Source organism: Sorex araneus, chromosome 1, assembly GCF_027595985.1.
Source record: "Sorex araneus isolate mSorAra2 chromosome 1, mSorAra2.pri, whole genome shotgun sequence".
Classification (NCBI taxonomy): Eukaryota; Metazoa; Chordata; class Mammalia; order Eulipotyphla; family Soricidae; genus Sorex; species Sorex araneus.
Window position 1 is genome coordinate 203842223 of NC_073302.1, and position 17012 is coordinate 203859234.

The 17012-nt window shown below is 40.0% G+C and overlaps 1 protein-coding gene across 1 annotated transcript in view; it reads left to right on the forward strand.

The window, feature by feature from the left end:
* The window catches only part of NEB (nebulin), a 234641-nt gene that overhangs the window by 148785 nt on the left and 68844 nt on the right, over positions 1–17012 (forward strand). The window contains exons 85-97 of the mRNA XM_055120062.1: positions 66–173; positions 731–1024; positions 1634–1738; positions 1835–1939; positions 2255–2362; positions 3196–3303; positions 3404–3517; positions 4459–4656; positions 5961–6065; positions 7128–7232; positions 7325–7429; positions 9854–9961; positions 15516–15629. Of these exons, the coding sequence (XP_054976037.1) occupies positions 66–173; positions 731–1024; positions 1634–1738; positions 1835–1939; positions 2255–2362; positions 3196–3303; positions 3404–3517; positions 4459–4656; positions 5961–6065; positions 7128–7232; positions 7325–7429; positions 9854–9961; positions 15516–15629 (1677 nt within the window). The remainder of the gene's footprint in view (positions 1–65; positions 174–730; positions 1025–1633; positions 1739–1834; positions 1940–2254; positions 2363–3195; positions 3304–3403; positions 3518–4458; positions 4657–5960; positions 6066–7127; positions 7233–7324; positions 7430–9853; positions 9962–15515; positions 15630–17012) is intronic.

A 17012-nucleotide genomic window follows, 5' to 3' on the forward strand; every position in this document is an offset into this window, starting at 1 on the left:
ACGTCCATGCTCATCCCTCCATCCCAACTCCCCTGTGTAACCTGCTGTTGTTCTCTTTCTCTTAGTACCGCTACAAGGAAGGTTGGGAGAAACAAAAAGCCACGGGTTACATTTTGCCTCCTGATGCAGTTCCGTTTGTTCATGCCCATCACTCTGGAGATGTTCAGAGCGAGGTAATTCATCCTTAGAGGAGTGTACTTTTCAAAGCATAGACTTTGCCTGGGTAGGAACCAGGTATGCTAAGGCCTCCAGAACCTTGATGGTTTGGCAACGTTGATTCTTTCCCTCCCTGGGATTTGGATATTCTTAAATTTTTTTTCTTCTTGGTTTTATTTTAAAAAAAGGTTTTTTTTTCTGTTCCCTAGCTTCCTTTTTATTTCTTTTACTTGGGGGCCACACCCAGAACTGCTCAGGGATCGCATCTGGCTCTGGGCTCATGACTGGTGGTGGCAAGATTAGTAGTTTGCATTAGTAGCAAACACCTTATACTTTATACTAGTGTTCTAGTCCCAAGTTCCCTAAGTCTCAAGTTTAAGATCTCTAACCTTAAAATAAATTAATAAAACTGGAAGAAAAACAAATTTTTCAATTTAAATTTTTTTAATTTCAATACTTTCTGTTACTTAATATCTAGGAGGTGAATGCTGCAAAATAAATGTTAGTGTTCATTGATTCTTTTGTCCCATGTGTTTGTCAAAGCTGATGGAATGTGTATTTTTCTTCCCAACAGCTAAAGTACAAAGCTGAACACGTAAAGCAAAGAGGTCACTATGTCGATGACCCTAAGCTGGTTTGGTTCGAGCACGCAGGGCAGATTCAGAATGACAGGCTCTACAAAGAAGACTACCATAAAACAAAGACAAAAATCAACATCCCTGCTGATATGGTGTCAGTAATGGCGGCCAAGCAGGGACAGAACCTTGTCAGTGATGTTGATTACCGCAATTACCTTCATCAATGGACGTGTCATCCTGACCAAAATGATGTTATTCAGGCGAGAAAGGCTTATGATCTCCAGAGCGATGTAAGTGAATTTTATTTCTCAATTCTCTGTAAATGTAGATATTCAGAATTAGAAAAGCACCAGTCTTTGAAATGCTGAAAAAAATATTCTCTGCCCTAAGCTTCCATAACATTTAAGCACTCTTGCTCTCACATTCCTGTATGGTTTCTACCTTGGAATAAACTCCCTCTACATCCAGACTCCTTTATATGTCTGTCTCATGGCACTTATCACAGTGCCTTGTTTAGAGTAATAAGCTCAAGAAATATAGAAATATTCTTTAGATAGACAGATAAAGTGACTATTGAATCAGAGAGACAACAGTCACTAGAGACACATCCTATCCTTGCAAAGTAGGTGTTTTTTTTGGCTTTTGGGGTCACATCCGATGATGTTCAGAGGTTATCTCTGGTTCTGTACTCAGGAATCACTCCTGGCAAGGTTAAGGGACCATATGGGATGTCAGGGATCAAACCCGGGTCAACCACATGCAAGGCAAACACTCTACCCACTGTACTATTGCTCCGGCCCTCTTGGAAAGTTCTTAAAAGAGTTGTTTCTCATCTGCCTTCTGAAATCCAGTGTCTGAGCCATTTATGCCTACGCCCTTCTCTCTCTTCCTACTCTCAGAATGTCTACAAAGCTGACCTGGAGTGGCTCCGAGGCATTGGTTGGATCCCCTTGGATTCTGTGGACCATGTGAGGGTTACTAAGAACCAGGAAATGGTCAATCAGGTATGTAAGTCTGTTCTTTAGGCCTGGCCTTGTTGCTGTGTCAGGAGAGGTACCTTACTGAGGAAGACCTATTTAATCATCTCTATTTATTTGCAGATAAAATATAAGAAAGATGCTCTTGACAACTATCCTAACTTTACAAGTGTGGTAGACCCTCCAGAGATTGTTTTGGCCAAGATGAACTCAGTCAATCAGAGTGATGTAAGTTTGCTCTGTATAATGAGTCAAATAAACTGGGTCACTAGATGTCTGTCTTTGAATCAATGCCTTTGTTCAGTGCCTGATAATTGTTCATAAGAAAGTGAATATGTATGTGAGTTATAAAATTATCTTTGTTGGGGTTTCTTTAAACACTAGTAGGTTATATACTTTATTTACTTTTAAATAATATCTATATTCTTATCCAAATAATTATATTATTTAGTGAAAGGGGCTAAGATTCAACCAGTTAGTTTTAATTTTTAAATATGACTGATTACTAATTTTTCGTAACATTTTGTTTTTTTCTCTCCTTAGGTAAAATATAAAGAAACATTTAATAAAGAATTAAAGGGAAAGTATATATTTTCTCCTGATACACCACATATCACCCACTCCAAAGACATGGGGAAGCTCTACAGTACCGTAAGTTCTACTTCATGTGTTCCCCAACTCAGTTCCCAATTTTAAGTCTTGACTGTATTCATATGCATTACTGATTCTGTGAACAAACAGACTTAGAAGGACATCTACTATTTTTGTAATACTTAGTCTCATTTATCATAACTAGGATATACTATAATTCAGAGTTAGCATTTGTTCAACTGGTATTTTTGAGCTCCAGTGATTACCAGGCATTATCTGCGGCACCGAGGAGCTAAAGCCTATCGTACAGAACCTTCAGGGGACCATGCATGTGAAAGAGACATGCATCCTGTCAATGGAGAGTTAATCTAGCAAGGGCACCAGCAATTCTGGGCACACGCAGGACTCTAGTTCTCCACAGAGAACAGAGAAGAAAAACAAAGAATTTTGCACATACTTCTCCAACCACCAAATAGAAGACATTCTATCCAAATTTTAATTCAGTTCATTTAAAGAATGCTGTGAGTGTGTGGGAGGGGTGTGTGTGTGTGTGTGTGTGTGTGTGTGTGTGTGTGTGTAGAAGGCATGTGTGTATGCCAAAGGGAGGCAAGCAACCTTTAGTGATTTTACCTCTATATAGGTAAATTTGGTTCCACTTTTATAAAAGCTGTCAATATAGTTTAAAAATACACCGTAAACTAATGCCTTGGTGTATAAATTTAATTTGAAACCAGTCACATGACTCTGCCCTTCTCTTAAAAACACTAATAACTTTCAACATCTTTTTAAATCTCACCTTTAAACAGAAATATTTTACCTTGATTTTTATTGTTTTTTGTGGTGTCTGAAAAAAGTTGAATGTAAAGTTTCACTGACATATTTCTTTGTTCTAGATACTATATAAAGGGGCATGGGAGGGAACCAAGGCTTATGGTTACACCTTGGACGAACGCTATATTCCCATTGTTGGAGCCAAGCATGCTGACTATGTGAACAGTGAGGTGAGTAGACTGTTTTCTCTCATATATTTGAGTCTTTCTTGGGAAGCAAGAGTCTGGTTAGGGAACCTTGGTGATTCTCAATGTTGTGTGCATTTCACAGTTGAAATATAAGGAGACCTATGAGAAGCAGAAGGGCCACTACCTGGCTGGAAAAGAAATCAGTGAGTTTCCTGGTGTGGTCCACTCTCTGGATTTCCAAAAGATGAGGAGTGCGGTAAGCAAAATGTTCACCTAACAGCAGATTTGCACAAGTGTATAATTGTGTCTGCCTATTAATGATATGTTTTGGGGTTCAATATTGGATGGAGTTAGGGTGGTGAAGAATGAGTTAGTCTTGAGACAGCAGCCTGTGTGCTTCTGAGTGCTATGGGTTTGTTCCTTCCCTCCCTCCCTTCTCCACTACCAGAGCCCAGAGGGCTTTGTCTTTGGAAGAAGGAGATACAACCATGTCACTAATTGTCCTGTGTTAGTAAAAGATTGGGGAATCTAAAAGATTGGGGAATCTTGCTAAAGAGAGAGTAAAAATGGCCAGGGCATTTTCCTTGCATTCTGCCAATGAGGACTAGATCCGTGGCACTCCATAAGGTTCCCTGAGCTCTGCCAAGATTAATCCCTGAGTACAGAGCCAGCAGTAAGCCCTGAACATTGCCGGGTATGGCCCCCATTCAAGCACTGTAGCACTGTAGCACTGTCATCCCGTTGTTCATCTATTTGCTTGAGTGGGCACCAGTAATGTCTCCATTGTGAGACTTGTTACTGTTTTTGACATATCAAATATGCCATGGGGAGCTTGCTGGCTCTGCCATGTGGACGGGATACTCTCGGTAGCTTGCTGGGCTCTCCGAGAGGGACAGAAGAATCATGCTGGGTCAGCCTCGTGCAAGGCAAATGCCATACCTGCTGTGCTCCAGTCCGGCCCAAACAAACAAACAAGAATTCTAATAACAGCCAAAAAAAAAAAGGATTAGGCGATTCATTTTCAACAAAGAAGATTCTGTTCAAGTATGATTTTTTTAAACCTAAGTTTATTCTGAAGGCACTGATCTTTTTGATTGCAGAAATAAGATTCCGAAAGTGATCGTTAGAAATAATTTACATTTTCTTCCCTTTCTTATGTGTGTCTTTAAAAACCCTTTTTCTTTTCTGACTTTTTAGTTAAACTACAGAAAAGATTATGAAGACACGAAAGCAAATGTTCATATCCCCAATGATATGATGAATCACGTGCTAGCTAAGAAGTGCCAGTACATCCTCAGTGACCTGGAGTACCGCCACTACTTCCACCAGTGGACATCTCTCCCGGAAGAGCCCAACGTTATCCGAGCTCGAAATGCACAGGAGATCTTGAGTGATGTAAGATGGCCTTTCTGCAGCTTGCCTCACCAGCCCTATTCAGTCCTTATGCTTCTATTTTCTTCATCCATGAACCTGCTGCTTTTCAACACAAAATGGCACAAGTAACCACTTTTGTGTTGATTCGTGTTAGACTCCTCTCTGAGTCATGAGGCACCTTTGTTAAACATTTCATCTGTTCACTGTTAGCTCTAGTTTTTGGCGTCCTCCTGAGCTCCTTAAAACTAGGGCGCTACAGCACTGTTTACAATAGCCAGAATCTGGAAAAAACCCGAATGCCCCAGAACGGATGACTGGTTGAGGAAACTTTGGTACATCTATACAATGGAATACTATGCAGCTGTTAGAAAAAAGGAGGTCAAGAATTTTGTAGTCAAGTGGATGGGCATGAAAAGTTTCATGCTGAGTGAAATGAGTCAGAAGGAGAGAGACAGACATAGAAAGATTGCACTCATCTATGGTATATAGAATAACAGAGTGGGAGACTAACACCCAAGAACTGTAGAAATAAGTACCAGGAGGTTGACTCCATGGCTTCGAGGCTGGCCTCACGTTCCGGGGAAAGGTCAACTCAGAGAAGTGATCACCAACTACATTGTAGTCGAAGGCCATGTGGGGGAAGGGAGTTGCGGGCTGAATGAGGGCTAGAGACTGAGCACAGCGGCCACTCAACACCTTTATTGCAAACCACAACAGCTAATTAGAGAGAGAAAACAGAAGGGAATGCCTTGCCACAGTGGCAGGGTGGGGTGCGGGGGAGATGGGATTGGGGAGGGTGGGAGGGACACTGGGTTTACGGGTGGTGGAGAACGGGCACTGGTGAAGGGATGGGTTCCAAACTTTGTATGAGGGAAGTATAAGCACAAAAGTGTATAAATCTGTAACTGTAAAAAAAAAAAAATAAATAAAGACAATTACTAACTCCCCCCAAAAAAAATAAAATAAAATAAAAAAAAAAAAAAAAAAAAGAATACAGGAGCAGGCACTTGGAGAGAGAGAGCCCAGGCTTTGTGTTGGAGCATGGAGAGATGAGCAGGAGGGGCAGGAGGAGACGAATGAGGGGCAGTGTGAGACTAGAATGAGGGGCTCAGAGAGACTGGAACAGGCGCATGGAAAGAAGAGAATAAATGGCAACTGTTCAACCTAAAAAAAAAAAAAAAACTAGGGCGCTAAAGGTCAACCAGCAGTTGGAGGTCCACCTGCTAACTGCTAAGTTAGCGCTTGGCTAGTGCCAAGGGATGGTAGAAAATTATGAACAGATTCATTTTAGTACCTGTCACCTTTCACTATTCTTTCCCTTGCAGAATGTATATAAAGATGACTTGAATTGGTTGAAAGGCATTGGATGCTACGTTTGGGATACACCCCAGATTCTCCATGCCAAGAAGTCATACGACCTACAGAGTCAGGTGAGCAATCTTCTGAGAAGAACCAGATCCTGCTAGGTTAAGGGATCCCATGGTGCTACCAGTGGGGTGATAGCAAGGATGTGCCCATGATCAGGCAGAAAAAAAACTCAAAATTGCACGATTTAGGAGAAATAGGCCAATAAAAGCTCTCCTCGGGGCCGGAGCACTAGGACAATGGGTAGGACATTTGCTTTGCATGCGATTGACCTGGGTTCAATCCCCAGCATCCCATATGGTTCCCTAAGCACTGCCAGAAGTGATTCTTGAGTGCAGATCCAGGAGTAACCCTTCATTGTTGGGTGTAACAAAAAAATGTTTTTAAAAAGCTCTTATGGGGGACTGGAGATAGTACAGTGGGCATGGTCTATGCCTTGCATATGGCCTTTCCAGGCTCAAGCCCTAGGCACCCCATATAGTCCTGAGGCTCTCTAGGAGTGACCCTTGAGCACAGATACAGAAGTAATTCCTGAACACATCCAGGTGTGGCCAGAAAAACAACAAAAAAATAAATAAATAAAAACTCCTCTGGTTTTTAAAAGCACGTTCTAATCCTTTTTATTTTGAGTCTCTCCTGGGAGTTAGACATTAACAGAAAGTTCTCGGAGAGGGCTTCAGTTGTGAACTCTTCAAAACATTTATTCTTTAGTTGATCAGGTTAACTTGTAGAGTAGAATTTGAATATGTACTTTAACCATAGCTAATTAGGTTTGAAGTATTTTTTAAAGGCATCTGGAAAATCTCCCATAGAATTTCAGCTCTGATGGGGCAGAATATTGGAATGCCTTCCTGGAGTTTCAGAGGTCTTGCTGTCAAAAATGATCCCCATGTGCAAAAACATCAAACTGAAGGGACCTGGCAAAGATCCAGCTCCTGCTCTTGGTCAAGAGAAATTCTTAATATAGACAGCTATCCAATTCACAGGAGCATGGAATGACAGTCTGTGTTAGGATTAAAGTGGAAGCCAGAAATAAATAAATAAGTGCTAACTAAGTTGAACGAATTGCTGAAGCTGATGGATGGCCTGTATTTCACCGTTTCTGTGACTTTTTCTTTTCTTCACAGATACAATATACAGCAGCCAGTAAAGAAAATCTACCGAATTACAATCTGGTCACAGACACCCCAGTCTATGTGACTGCTCATCAGAGTGGCATTAATGCCAGTGAGGTGCGTTTTCCTTGTACTTCTAGGTTGAGACAAATCATTATTATCTTAGATAATTTTAATATAACCCATCTTCTTGTTGTTGTTGTCTGTAGGTAAAATATAAAGAAAACTATCATAGGATTAAGGACAAATACACCACAATTGTAGATACAGTGGATCATGACAGAACGAAGAGCCTGAAGGATCTTTATAGCAGCGTGAGTTGTTTTCTCTCTTATACTTGAGCTACTTTCTCCCCCTTCAGAGATAATAAAACAAGAAAATGAAAAGGCACTGGACCCAGAGATTGTATAAGGTTTTCCCTGGACCTTTACTTTCCTACTTTATCTCATGATCCTCCTCGTTATAATGAAGTATGCCTGTTGAATATAGCACTATTTCTAACACTGTTAACGTAAGTTCAGCAATTTCTTTCTCTGTGCTTTTAGGGTCAATGAAGCACTTATCTGGCTGACCCTAAACATGTCCTTCTCTGCCTTCTTCAGTGGCAAGTGGCTTACAGACCTACATTGGCATTTTTTATTCCTCTTCAATTATTGATTTAATAAACATTTTAAAAACTTTAAGATAATTTTAGACTTGCAGAAAGGTGGCAGAAACAGTATAGAGAATTCCCATATACTTGTCTCTGTTAGTGTGATTCTCAAAACTAAGAAATTGTGAGCCAGAGAAATAGCACAGTGGGTAGGGTGCTTGCCTTGCATGTAGCTGACGTGGGTTTAATCCCTGGTATCACATATGGTTTCCCAAGCCCACCAGGAGTGATTCTTGTTTATTTATAAGCATATTGGAGGTAGTCCTTTGGGGTCTGTGAAAATCTCCTATTTCTCTTCAAACTTCCTCTCATTTTTAAACATCCATTCATAGATCTTGATGGCCACGTCATTACCATGGAATACTTTACTGGTGGCTTTCCCTATTCTTTTCAGATTTATTCACTGTGATTCTTCTGTAAAGAAACAACTGACCTTTCTCCGTTGTTTGTTTATGTCAATATGACTCAGATATCCTATGGGATATAGTCTAATGCTAGTATTTTGTAACTCAAATTGTTTTAGCCTCTGTCATAGGGAGCTTTTTTATCACATGGTTCCTTTGGCATACCTTATCATTGTATTTTTGAGCATTTCCTTTCTGGTACCACAGGATGATCTAAACTTATCTTGTATTTTCCTTATTACAAATCACTTCACCAAGCAACCTTGGTTTATGTATTGGAGAATGCGCTTTTAAAACCAAAACCTAAGTACTCATTGCTACTGGGGTATCACATGCTAGATGAACCTCAAAGTAAACAAATCTTAGTAATATGTATATATATACATATGTAATACATATACACATGTATGGAAAGTATAATCTCTATCAATACTTATTTCTGTATTTACCCAACTCCCATGCATTCATACTGACAACCTCAAATGTAAATTCAGCACCATTGAGTTCATTCTAGCTTTCTCTCTTCCCTTATTGTTTTCAATTTTTACATCTTTTTCTCCTTTTCAGTAAAATTCTTGCTTTAATTATTGAGTCTCATTTGTACATAAAGTATTCTCAGAGTTGTTAACTCATACCCCTATGAGAAATAAATGTACTAGCTAGAGTACACTTTGTATTTGTAGTTATTTTTGTCTCTGGTCTTAGAGTATCCAATCAAATACCATTTTTCAAAATAAATTAGTTGTTTTCTTCTCCATCTCCTTCAGTGTAGCCTTCAGTGCATTTATAATGTAATTATACTTACTTGTTAGGGATTGTTTTCCATTTTGGCCCTCTCCTCAATTCTAGCTGATTTTTTTTTCATTTATACAACATAAATCAGACTTTTGTTGTATTTAGAAGTTTGGCCTTTAACAAATGCATAGTATTACCACCATAGTCAAGATGTAGAAAACTTCTTTATATTTCCCCTAGTTTCCCTCTCACTGCCCCTCTTCTTTCATTTGTCATCTACAGAGGTATTTTTGGTCTCTGTATTTATACTTTCCAGAATGTCATGTAAGTTGAATTACACAGTAGCCAATATGAACTTATTTATTATGCCCATTTGTATGTAGATCAGCAATTTTCTCTGTTTCAGATGATAACTGCATTGCATGGATACACCACAGCTTCTATTCCATTCACAGTTGAAGGACATCTGAGTTATTTTTCTGATTTTGACAATTAGAAATAAAGCTGTTAAGCATGTTTCCTTATAGGTTTTTTGTGGGAACATAAATATTCCCACAGTAGGACAAATGAATACATAAGAGTGGTAGCATTCTGGAGTTCCCACTAGCACCAAAAAAAGGGTAGGAATGAATACTAGAATTTTTAAAAATATTAGTGGTTTTTATTTCCCATAAATTCCTAGGCTGATGGGGAATAAATAGAATAGGCATCCAAGAGTCTGATAACTATCCAACTGTGATAAGCACTGTGGTAGTGAACAAAATAATGGGCTGTGAAATTATGGTAGTGGCATTAAGCCACTTATTTACTTAGGGGTATTTAGACCCTGCTGAGTGACATCAGAGGGCTTTTGAGAAGGGAAAAAATGCAAGGGGAGAAATCCATTCTCCGGAAACCAACCAGCCTGCATTTTTCTGATATCACAAAGTTATTTCTCGGCCTTGCAGAACCTGTACAAGGAAGCGTGGGAGAAGGTGAAAGCCACCAGCTATGTCCTGCCTCCCACTACGGTCTCCTTGACACATGCCAAGAACCAAAAGGACCTGTCCAGCATTGTAAGTCACAGAACCTGCTCCTGTGCTTCTGCCCACCTTTGCTGCTATGGCTTTTCTGCCTGAGTCACTTGGTACCCAGACGTGCCCCCGAGCTTGTGCAGGAGTGCACCAACAAGTACTTCCAGACTCTCACTCATCACCAAGTCTGTGTGGTTCTTTCTTCCTGCCAAGGGCCCCGAAGTCTAAAATCACAAATTTGCAGGAAGGACCCAAATGCGGCCCTGGAGATGCATGTCTGCACAGGGCACATGTGAACATGCAGTTGGCCCTGGGCCAGCCGCAGGATAGGCTATCCCAGCACAGTTGAAAACCTGCACTATTGAGTGGAACCGCTAAGGCAGGGCCTACTTCTGTGACCGTGGGGATCATCCAATCACCAATGTGTTCAGTTGAAACCAGAAAAACTAATCCACAGGAAGAAAAAAATACCTCCACAGTTCGAACCCTTATTCTAGGGTCAGCTCTACTGTGTTTTAGCCAGAAATGAGCAGAAGATAAAATAGAACTTAGAGATTCTTTTTCTTTCTTTCTTTTTTTTTCTTTTTTGCTTTTGGGTCATACCTGGCTATGCACGGGGGTTACTCCTGGCACCTCACTCAGGAATTACTCGTGGCAGTGCTTGGGGAACCATATGGGATGCTGGGAATCGAACCTGGGTCGGCTTCATGCAAGGCAAATGCCCTACCTGCTTTGCTATTGCTCCAGCCCCAGAGATTCTTTTTCAATAGATTTATATGGGATTTGGGATAAAAATTCACCAGAAAATGACAGTTTTTATACCATTTTCAAACAGATGATTAAAAAGTAAATAATTGTGCTTATAGTTATGAACATAAAAACTTTTAAACTTTATTAAGTTCTACTTAAAATTCTACTTTTCAAAGTAAAATAGTTTTATTTAAAGAAGTATGATGACAGAGAGAGAATTACATGCTTATGTTTTCAAGAGAGAACATATTTATATGTTCTGAAAACAGAGAGAGAGGCTTGAAATTCTAGTTTTTAAGGCATAAATTTTATTAGGTATAGTCATTAAATTTTTTTCATTGTCAAGTCAATGATGGTTGGAAGGATCAGTCAGGATAGGAGATGTGTGCTGTAAGTAGAGAAAGGCCTCTCAGTATTTGCACTGCAAGCCATAATGCCCAAAAGTAGAGAGAGATTACGAAGGAAATTGTCTGTCAGAGAGTCAGGGGTGGGGCCAGGTGGGGATGACGGAAGGGATACTGGGGACACCGGTGGTGGAAAATGTACACTGGTGGAGGGATGGGTGTTTAATCATTTTATGGCTTAAACTCAATCATGAGAGCTTTGTTACTGTATCTCACAGTGATTCCATAATAAATGAGAATTTTTCACTGTAGGGAGGCAAAGAGATAGTACAAGGGTTATGGTGCTTGTCTGGTGCAGCTGACCCTGAGTTGAACTCTGGAACCACATATCAGCATATAGTCTCCTGAGATCTGGCAGAAGTGACCCCTGAGCATACAACCAGGGCTAAGCTCTGAGCACAGCCAGATGAGGTCCAAAATCAACAGCAAAAATGGAATAGAATAAAATAAAATTCCCAGTGGTCTTTACCGCAGTTCCACTTAAAATAGTTCACTTTCTGAATCATTTGAAACTTTTACCTCTTAACTGTGGACAGTATATATATATATATATATATATATATATATATATATATATATATATTAGATTAGGTGTTTTTTAACCTTTTTTAATTAGCTTTTTAAAAATCACAGTCCATTATAATATGTGTGTTTCATATAACCAGTTAACACACATTCACATGCACAAGGAAGGTTTCTGTGTGTTCTGCTTGAGATGACTGTTTTTCAGAAGAAGAGGACTTTGCTATATTAAAGTTAACAAACTCGAATAATTTATAATCTATTTATTTAAATGAGAACCAGGGTTTGGGAGATAGCTCAAAGGTCATTCCTAGTAGCACATTCCTCTGAGCACTGCTGCAGCCCTGGGGAGCACTAAGTAATGCTGATCCAGCTGGACCAGCATCACTGGGAGATCCTCCCAGACCCCTGGGCTCTGATGAATAGTGCTCCCCCAAGTTAGTGACAACAGCTGCAGCTCAGTGAAGTAGTAACTCTGGTTACTTGGCTCATCCTCTGAACCAGGCACCGGATGTTTTTGGTTTTTTTACAGTAATGTGTTACTTAATGGGCTGGAGCCATAGCACAACGGGTAGGGCATTTGCCTTGCACACGGCTGACCCGGGTTCGATTCCTCCATCCCTCTTAGAGAGCCTGGCAAGCTACCAAGAGTATTCCGCCCGCAAGGCAGAGCCTGGCAAGCTCCCCATGGCGTATTCGATATGCCAAAAACAGTAACAAGTCTCACAATAGAGACGTTACTGGGGCCCGCTCAAGCAAATTGATGAACAATGGTGCTGGAGAAATAGCACAGCAGGTAAAGTGTTTGCCTTGCATACAGCGAACGCAGCTTCGAACACCAGCACCAAATGTGGTCCCTGAGCACCACCAGGAGTGATCCCTAAGCACAGACAGAGCAAGAGTAAGCCCTGAGCACCTTCAGATAAATAAATACAATTTAGGTACCCAATAAATCTATTTCACTTCCTCCTAATGGGCCTAAAGACATTGTTAGGTCATATTAGAATTCACTTCATTTCTACCTAAAGAGTAAAACTAATTTTCATGGTATTTACCGGGCCCAACTCTCTTCAGAAGATTACAAGCAGACTAGCCTAAAGGAGCAAAACTTTTCTTTGGGAAGAGATTAATTTTATAGATAGGAGTTAGAAGAATTTTATAGATAGAAGAATTTTATAGATAGGAAAAGAAGCTTGTCAGAATCTTTTCCAGTAAATTGTTACTGGAACAGGTGAGACATAGAGAAACAAATATTGTAAGAGGAGGGTTCCAAGTGCAATTCATTTTTAAAAAGCTACCCCTGAGGAGTCAGAGCAATAAAACAGCCAGTAGGGCATTTGCCTTGCACATAGCTGACCTGGGTTCGATCCCTTGCAGCCTATATGGTCTCATGAGCACTGCAAGGAGTAATTTCTGAGTTTAGGGTCAGGAGTCACCCCTGAGCATCGCCAGATGTGACCCAAAAAGAAAAGGTATCCTTGAATACTATCGTCTTTATAATTGAGGGGCAGTTCATATGTTTAAAAAAAATGTAAATTAATGATCTAGAAAACTCTGGTGGAAATTTTGGTTGGTTTCTTTACTGACAGTCTGACACAAATATTATTGTTCTCAGCTTCTTTCCTAAGATGTAGGCCTCTTAAGTTGTGAGGCAATTGTTGCTTTTTATTGTGCTAGAATTCTGGATCTCAGTCTCCAGGTCCATCTAGCCATGGAACAGTAATTGATAGACAGTATGGTTTAAGAACTCAAACTAAGGGATAAGAAATGTGGCTCAAAAAATTAAAATAAATTTAATTTTAAAACTTTAAAATTTAGGGGCTGGAGTGATAGCACAGTGGTAAGGGCGTTTGCCTTGCACACGGCCAACCTGGGTTCGAATCCCAGCATCCCATATGGTCCCCTGAGCACCGCCAGGAGTAATTCCTGAGTGCAGAGCCAGGAGTAACTTCTGTGCATCGCTGGGTGTGACCCAAAAAGCAAAAAAATAAATAAGTAAAACTTTAAGATTTTAAAAAATAAATGTTGTGGCTCAGCAGTTAAGTCTACACCTTGAATACATGAGACTTGGGTTTAATTCTTTACGCCACAAAAAAATAAAAACAAAAATATTAGCACTTCCCTTCAATCCCTCCCTCAAATTTAATTTTTTCATACAAGTTAGTTTACATTATATTTTTTAAAGGTTGAAACTGAAATTCAAGGACATGTCTTTTTTTTTAATTTTTTTATTAGTGAATCACTGTGAGATAGTTACAAACATATAAACTTTCGTGTTTGCATTTCACTCATACAGTGATCTTTTACCCATCCCTCCACCAGTGCCCATTCTCCTCCACCAATGATCCCAGTATCCCTCCCACCACCCCCACCCCATCCCCAACCACCCCACCCTGCCTCCGAGGCAGGGCATTCCCCCTTGTTCTGTCTCCTTTTGGGTGTTGTGTTTGCAATAGAGGTATTGAGGGGCCACCATGTTCGGTCTATAGTCTACTTTCAATACATATCTTTCAACCTGGGTCCTCCCAAGATCCTCCACTTGGTGTTCCCTTCTCTATCTCAGCTGCCTTTTCCTCCAGCATGTGAGGCCAGTTTCCAAGCTGTGTGGCAAACCTCCTGGTCCTTGTCTCTACTACTCTTGGGTGTTAGTCTCCCATTCTATTACTTTATATTCCACAGATGAGTGCACTGTTTGCAATAGCCAAAATCTGGACCATATCTCTTAGACATCAGTTTTGTCAGTGGTTGAAAACAAATAAATTTTTGAACATATTTGTTGTCTTTGTTTATGGTTAAGAAAAGTAAAACCATATCACAAAGATTACATAATTAAAAATTACATAATCTTTTGAGACCTTGCAGTCCACTGCAACATGGATAAAACTGGAGGATATCATGTTAAAATAAGTCAGTCATAAGGACAGATACCAGATCACCTTATTCGTTGGTGCTATAGAGACACAAAAAGAGAGTAGGTAGTGTCAAAAGATGACAAACCCTTGGCCTTGGGTTACAAAACAGAATATCAGGCAGTAGAGGGAGAAGAAGAGGAGGAAGAGTTGACAAGAAGTGACATATAAACAGTGGTGGAGGGTTAAGGGCATTTTAGTAGTGCTGACAGTGCAGTAACTTTTTACATGAAACCCACAAACATTAACACTATTGTAGTAATGTTACTTAATTATAGTTTAAAAATTATTGGCATAAACTTTAAAATGAATTTGTAGCAGTAGCAATAGAAGTACTAGGATTGGGGGCTGGAGCAATAGCACAGCGGGTAGGGCGTTTGCCTTGCACGCGGTCGACCCGGGTTCGATTCCCAGCATCCCATATGGTCCCCTGAGCAGAGCCAGGAGTAATTCCTGAGTGCAGAGCCAGGAGTAACCCCTGTGCATCGCCGGGTGTGACCCAAAAAGAAAAAAAAAAGAAGTACTAGGATTGGTTTTGAATTCTTAAGCATTTAAATAATAGTTGTCTACCATTTCAAAAGTACTTTCAGGTAGTCTAATATTTTGAACTTTTTTTTATTGAATCACTGTGAAAAACAGTTACAAAACTTTCATGTTTGAGTTTCATTCATACAATGATCGAACACCCATCCCTCCACCAGTGCACATTTACCACTACCAATGTCCCCAATATTCTCCCCTCATCCCAACCCTCCCCCTTCTCTATGACAGACAATTCCCCCCATATTCTCTCTAGATAAGGTCTAAGTTAACCTCAGGGTAACCCTGCAATAGCTTCTGGGTCCTCAGCTCTATGTCTGTGTACAAATAAGAAACAAACCCAGAGAAGTGATCACCCCAGTTAACTGGATCCTAGAATCAGGTCCTTCACATTAAGATTCCTGCTCTTTTAACCATGTTCATCTATTATTCTCCAAATGAAATCTTTGCTTTTTTGCTTTCTCTCTTTAGAACAAATATCGGGAAGAATATGAGAAGTTCAAAGCTCTTTATACTTTACCAAAAAGTGTTGACGATGACCCGAATACAGCACGATGCCTTCGAGTCGGCAAATATAACATTGATGTAAGTATGCCCAATGGCCCTGCTAGGGTTGAAACCAAGTGGAGTAATCCCAAATCATAAATCAGCATGGTTTAAATTAAAAGGTACATCTGTGAAGAAGCTAATCATCATTACAGTACATACTGCTTTCCTCACCTTTATTCTATACCATCAGTAGAAAGTGCCAGAAAATTCAGTCCACATCTGCTGGGGATTAGCCCCAGGTAAACAGTCCTGAACATGGGTACTGCAAGGATAAATAAAAGAGACAGAGGGGCTGGAGTCATAGCACAGTGGGTAGGGCACTTTCCTTGCACGTGGACAACCCAGGTTCAATTCCCAGCATCCCATATGGTCCCCTGAGAACCACCAGGAGTAATTCCTCAGTGCAGAGCCAGGAATAACCCCTGTGCATTGCTGGGTGTGACCAAAAAAAGAAAAGAGACAGAAATGAGAGAAAAAGCATGAGGTCAGGGGTCTCACAGCCTCATGGACTGAGTGTCCCGACTATCCTCTACAAACGGTATTTATTCCTTTAAATCAATAATCATTAAAAGAACAATATTTTTCTAATGAATATTGTTCATTAAAAGAACAACACTCATTAAAAAAACAAAACTCCATTTCTTAGAAATGCATTATGTTAAAACAAATGCCATTTCTTTTTTTTTTTAATTTATTCTTTTATTGAATCACCATGTGGAAAGTTACAAAGCTTTCAGGTTTAAGTCTCAGTCAAACAATGCTCGAGCACCCATCCCCTCACCACTGCACATATTCCACCACCAAGAATCCCAGTAAACCTCCCCCTTCCCTCCCCACCTCCCCAGCCCCCCACCCCGCATGTGTAACTGGTAAATTTTACTTTACTTTCACTTTACTTTGATTACATTCAATATTTCAACAAAAAACTCACTATTATTGATTTGGAGTTTCTCCCCCCTAAAGTCGACCTGCTGAAAAGAAAGCATTTGATAATTTGTTTTCCATTGCTGAGAATGAAGAGATATGAGGTCGAGAGGCCGCACTAGCAGCCGCACGGGTTTGGATTTCTGTATTTTAGTATTTTAGTACCTAAGTCCAGAGAAATATCTGCCAGAAATTACATCATTGTAAACTTATACCTCTCAGCTACTTTATATTTCACATATGAGTGCAATCTTTCTATGTCTGTCTCTTTCTTTCTGACTCATTTCACTCAGCATGATACTTTCCATGCTGATCCACTTATATGCAAATTTCATGACTTGATGTTTTCTGACAGCTACGTAGTATTCCATTGTATAGATATACCAGGGTTTCTTTAACCAGTCATCTGTTTTTTGGGCACTCTGTTTTTTTCCCAAATGCCATTTCTTAGGAAGGCATTCCTGTTGTTCCTTGTGAGAGATGCAATACCCACCA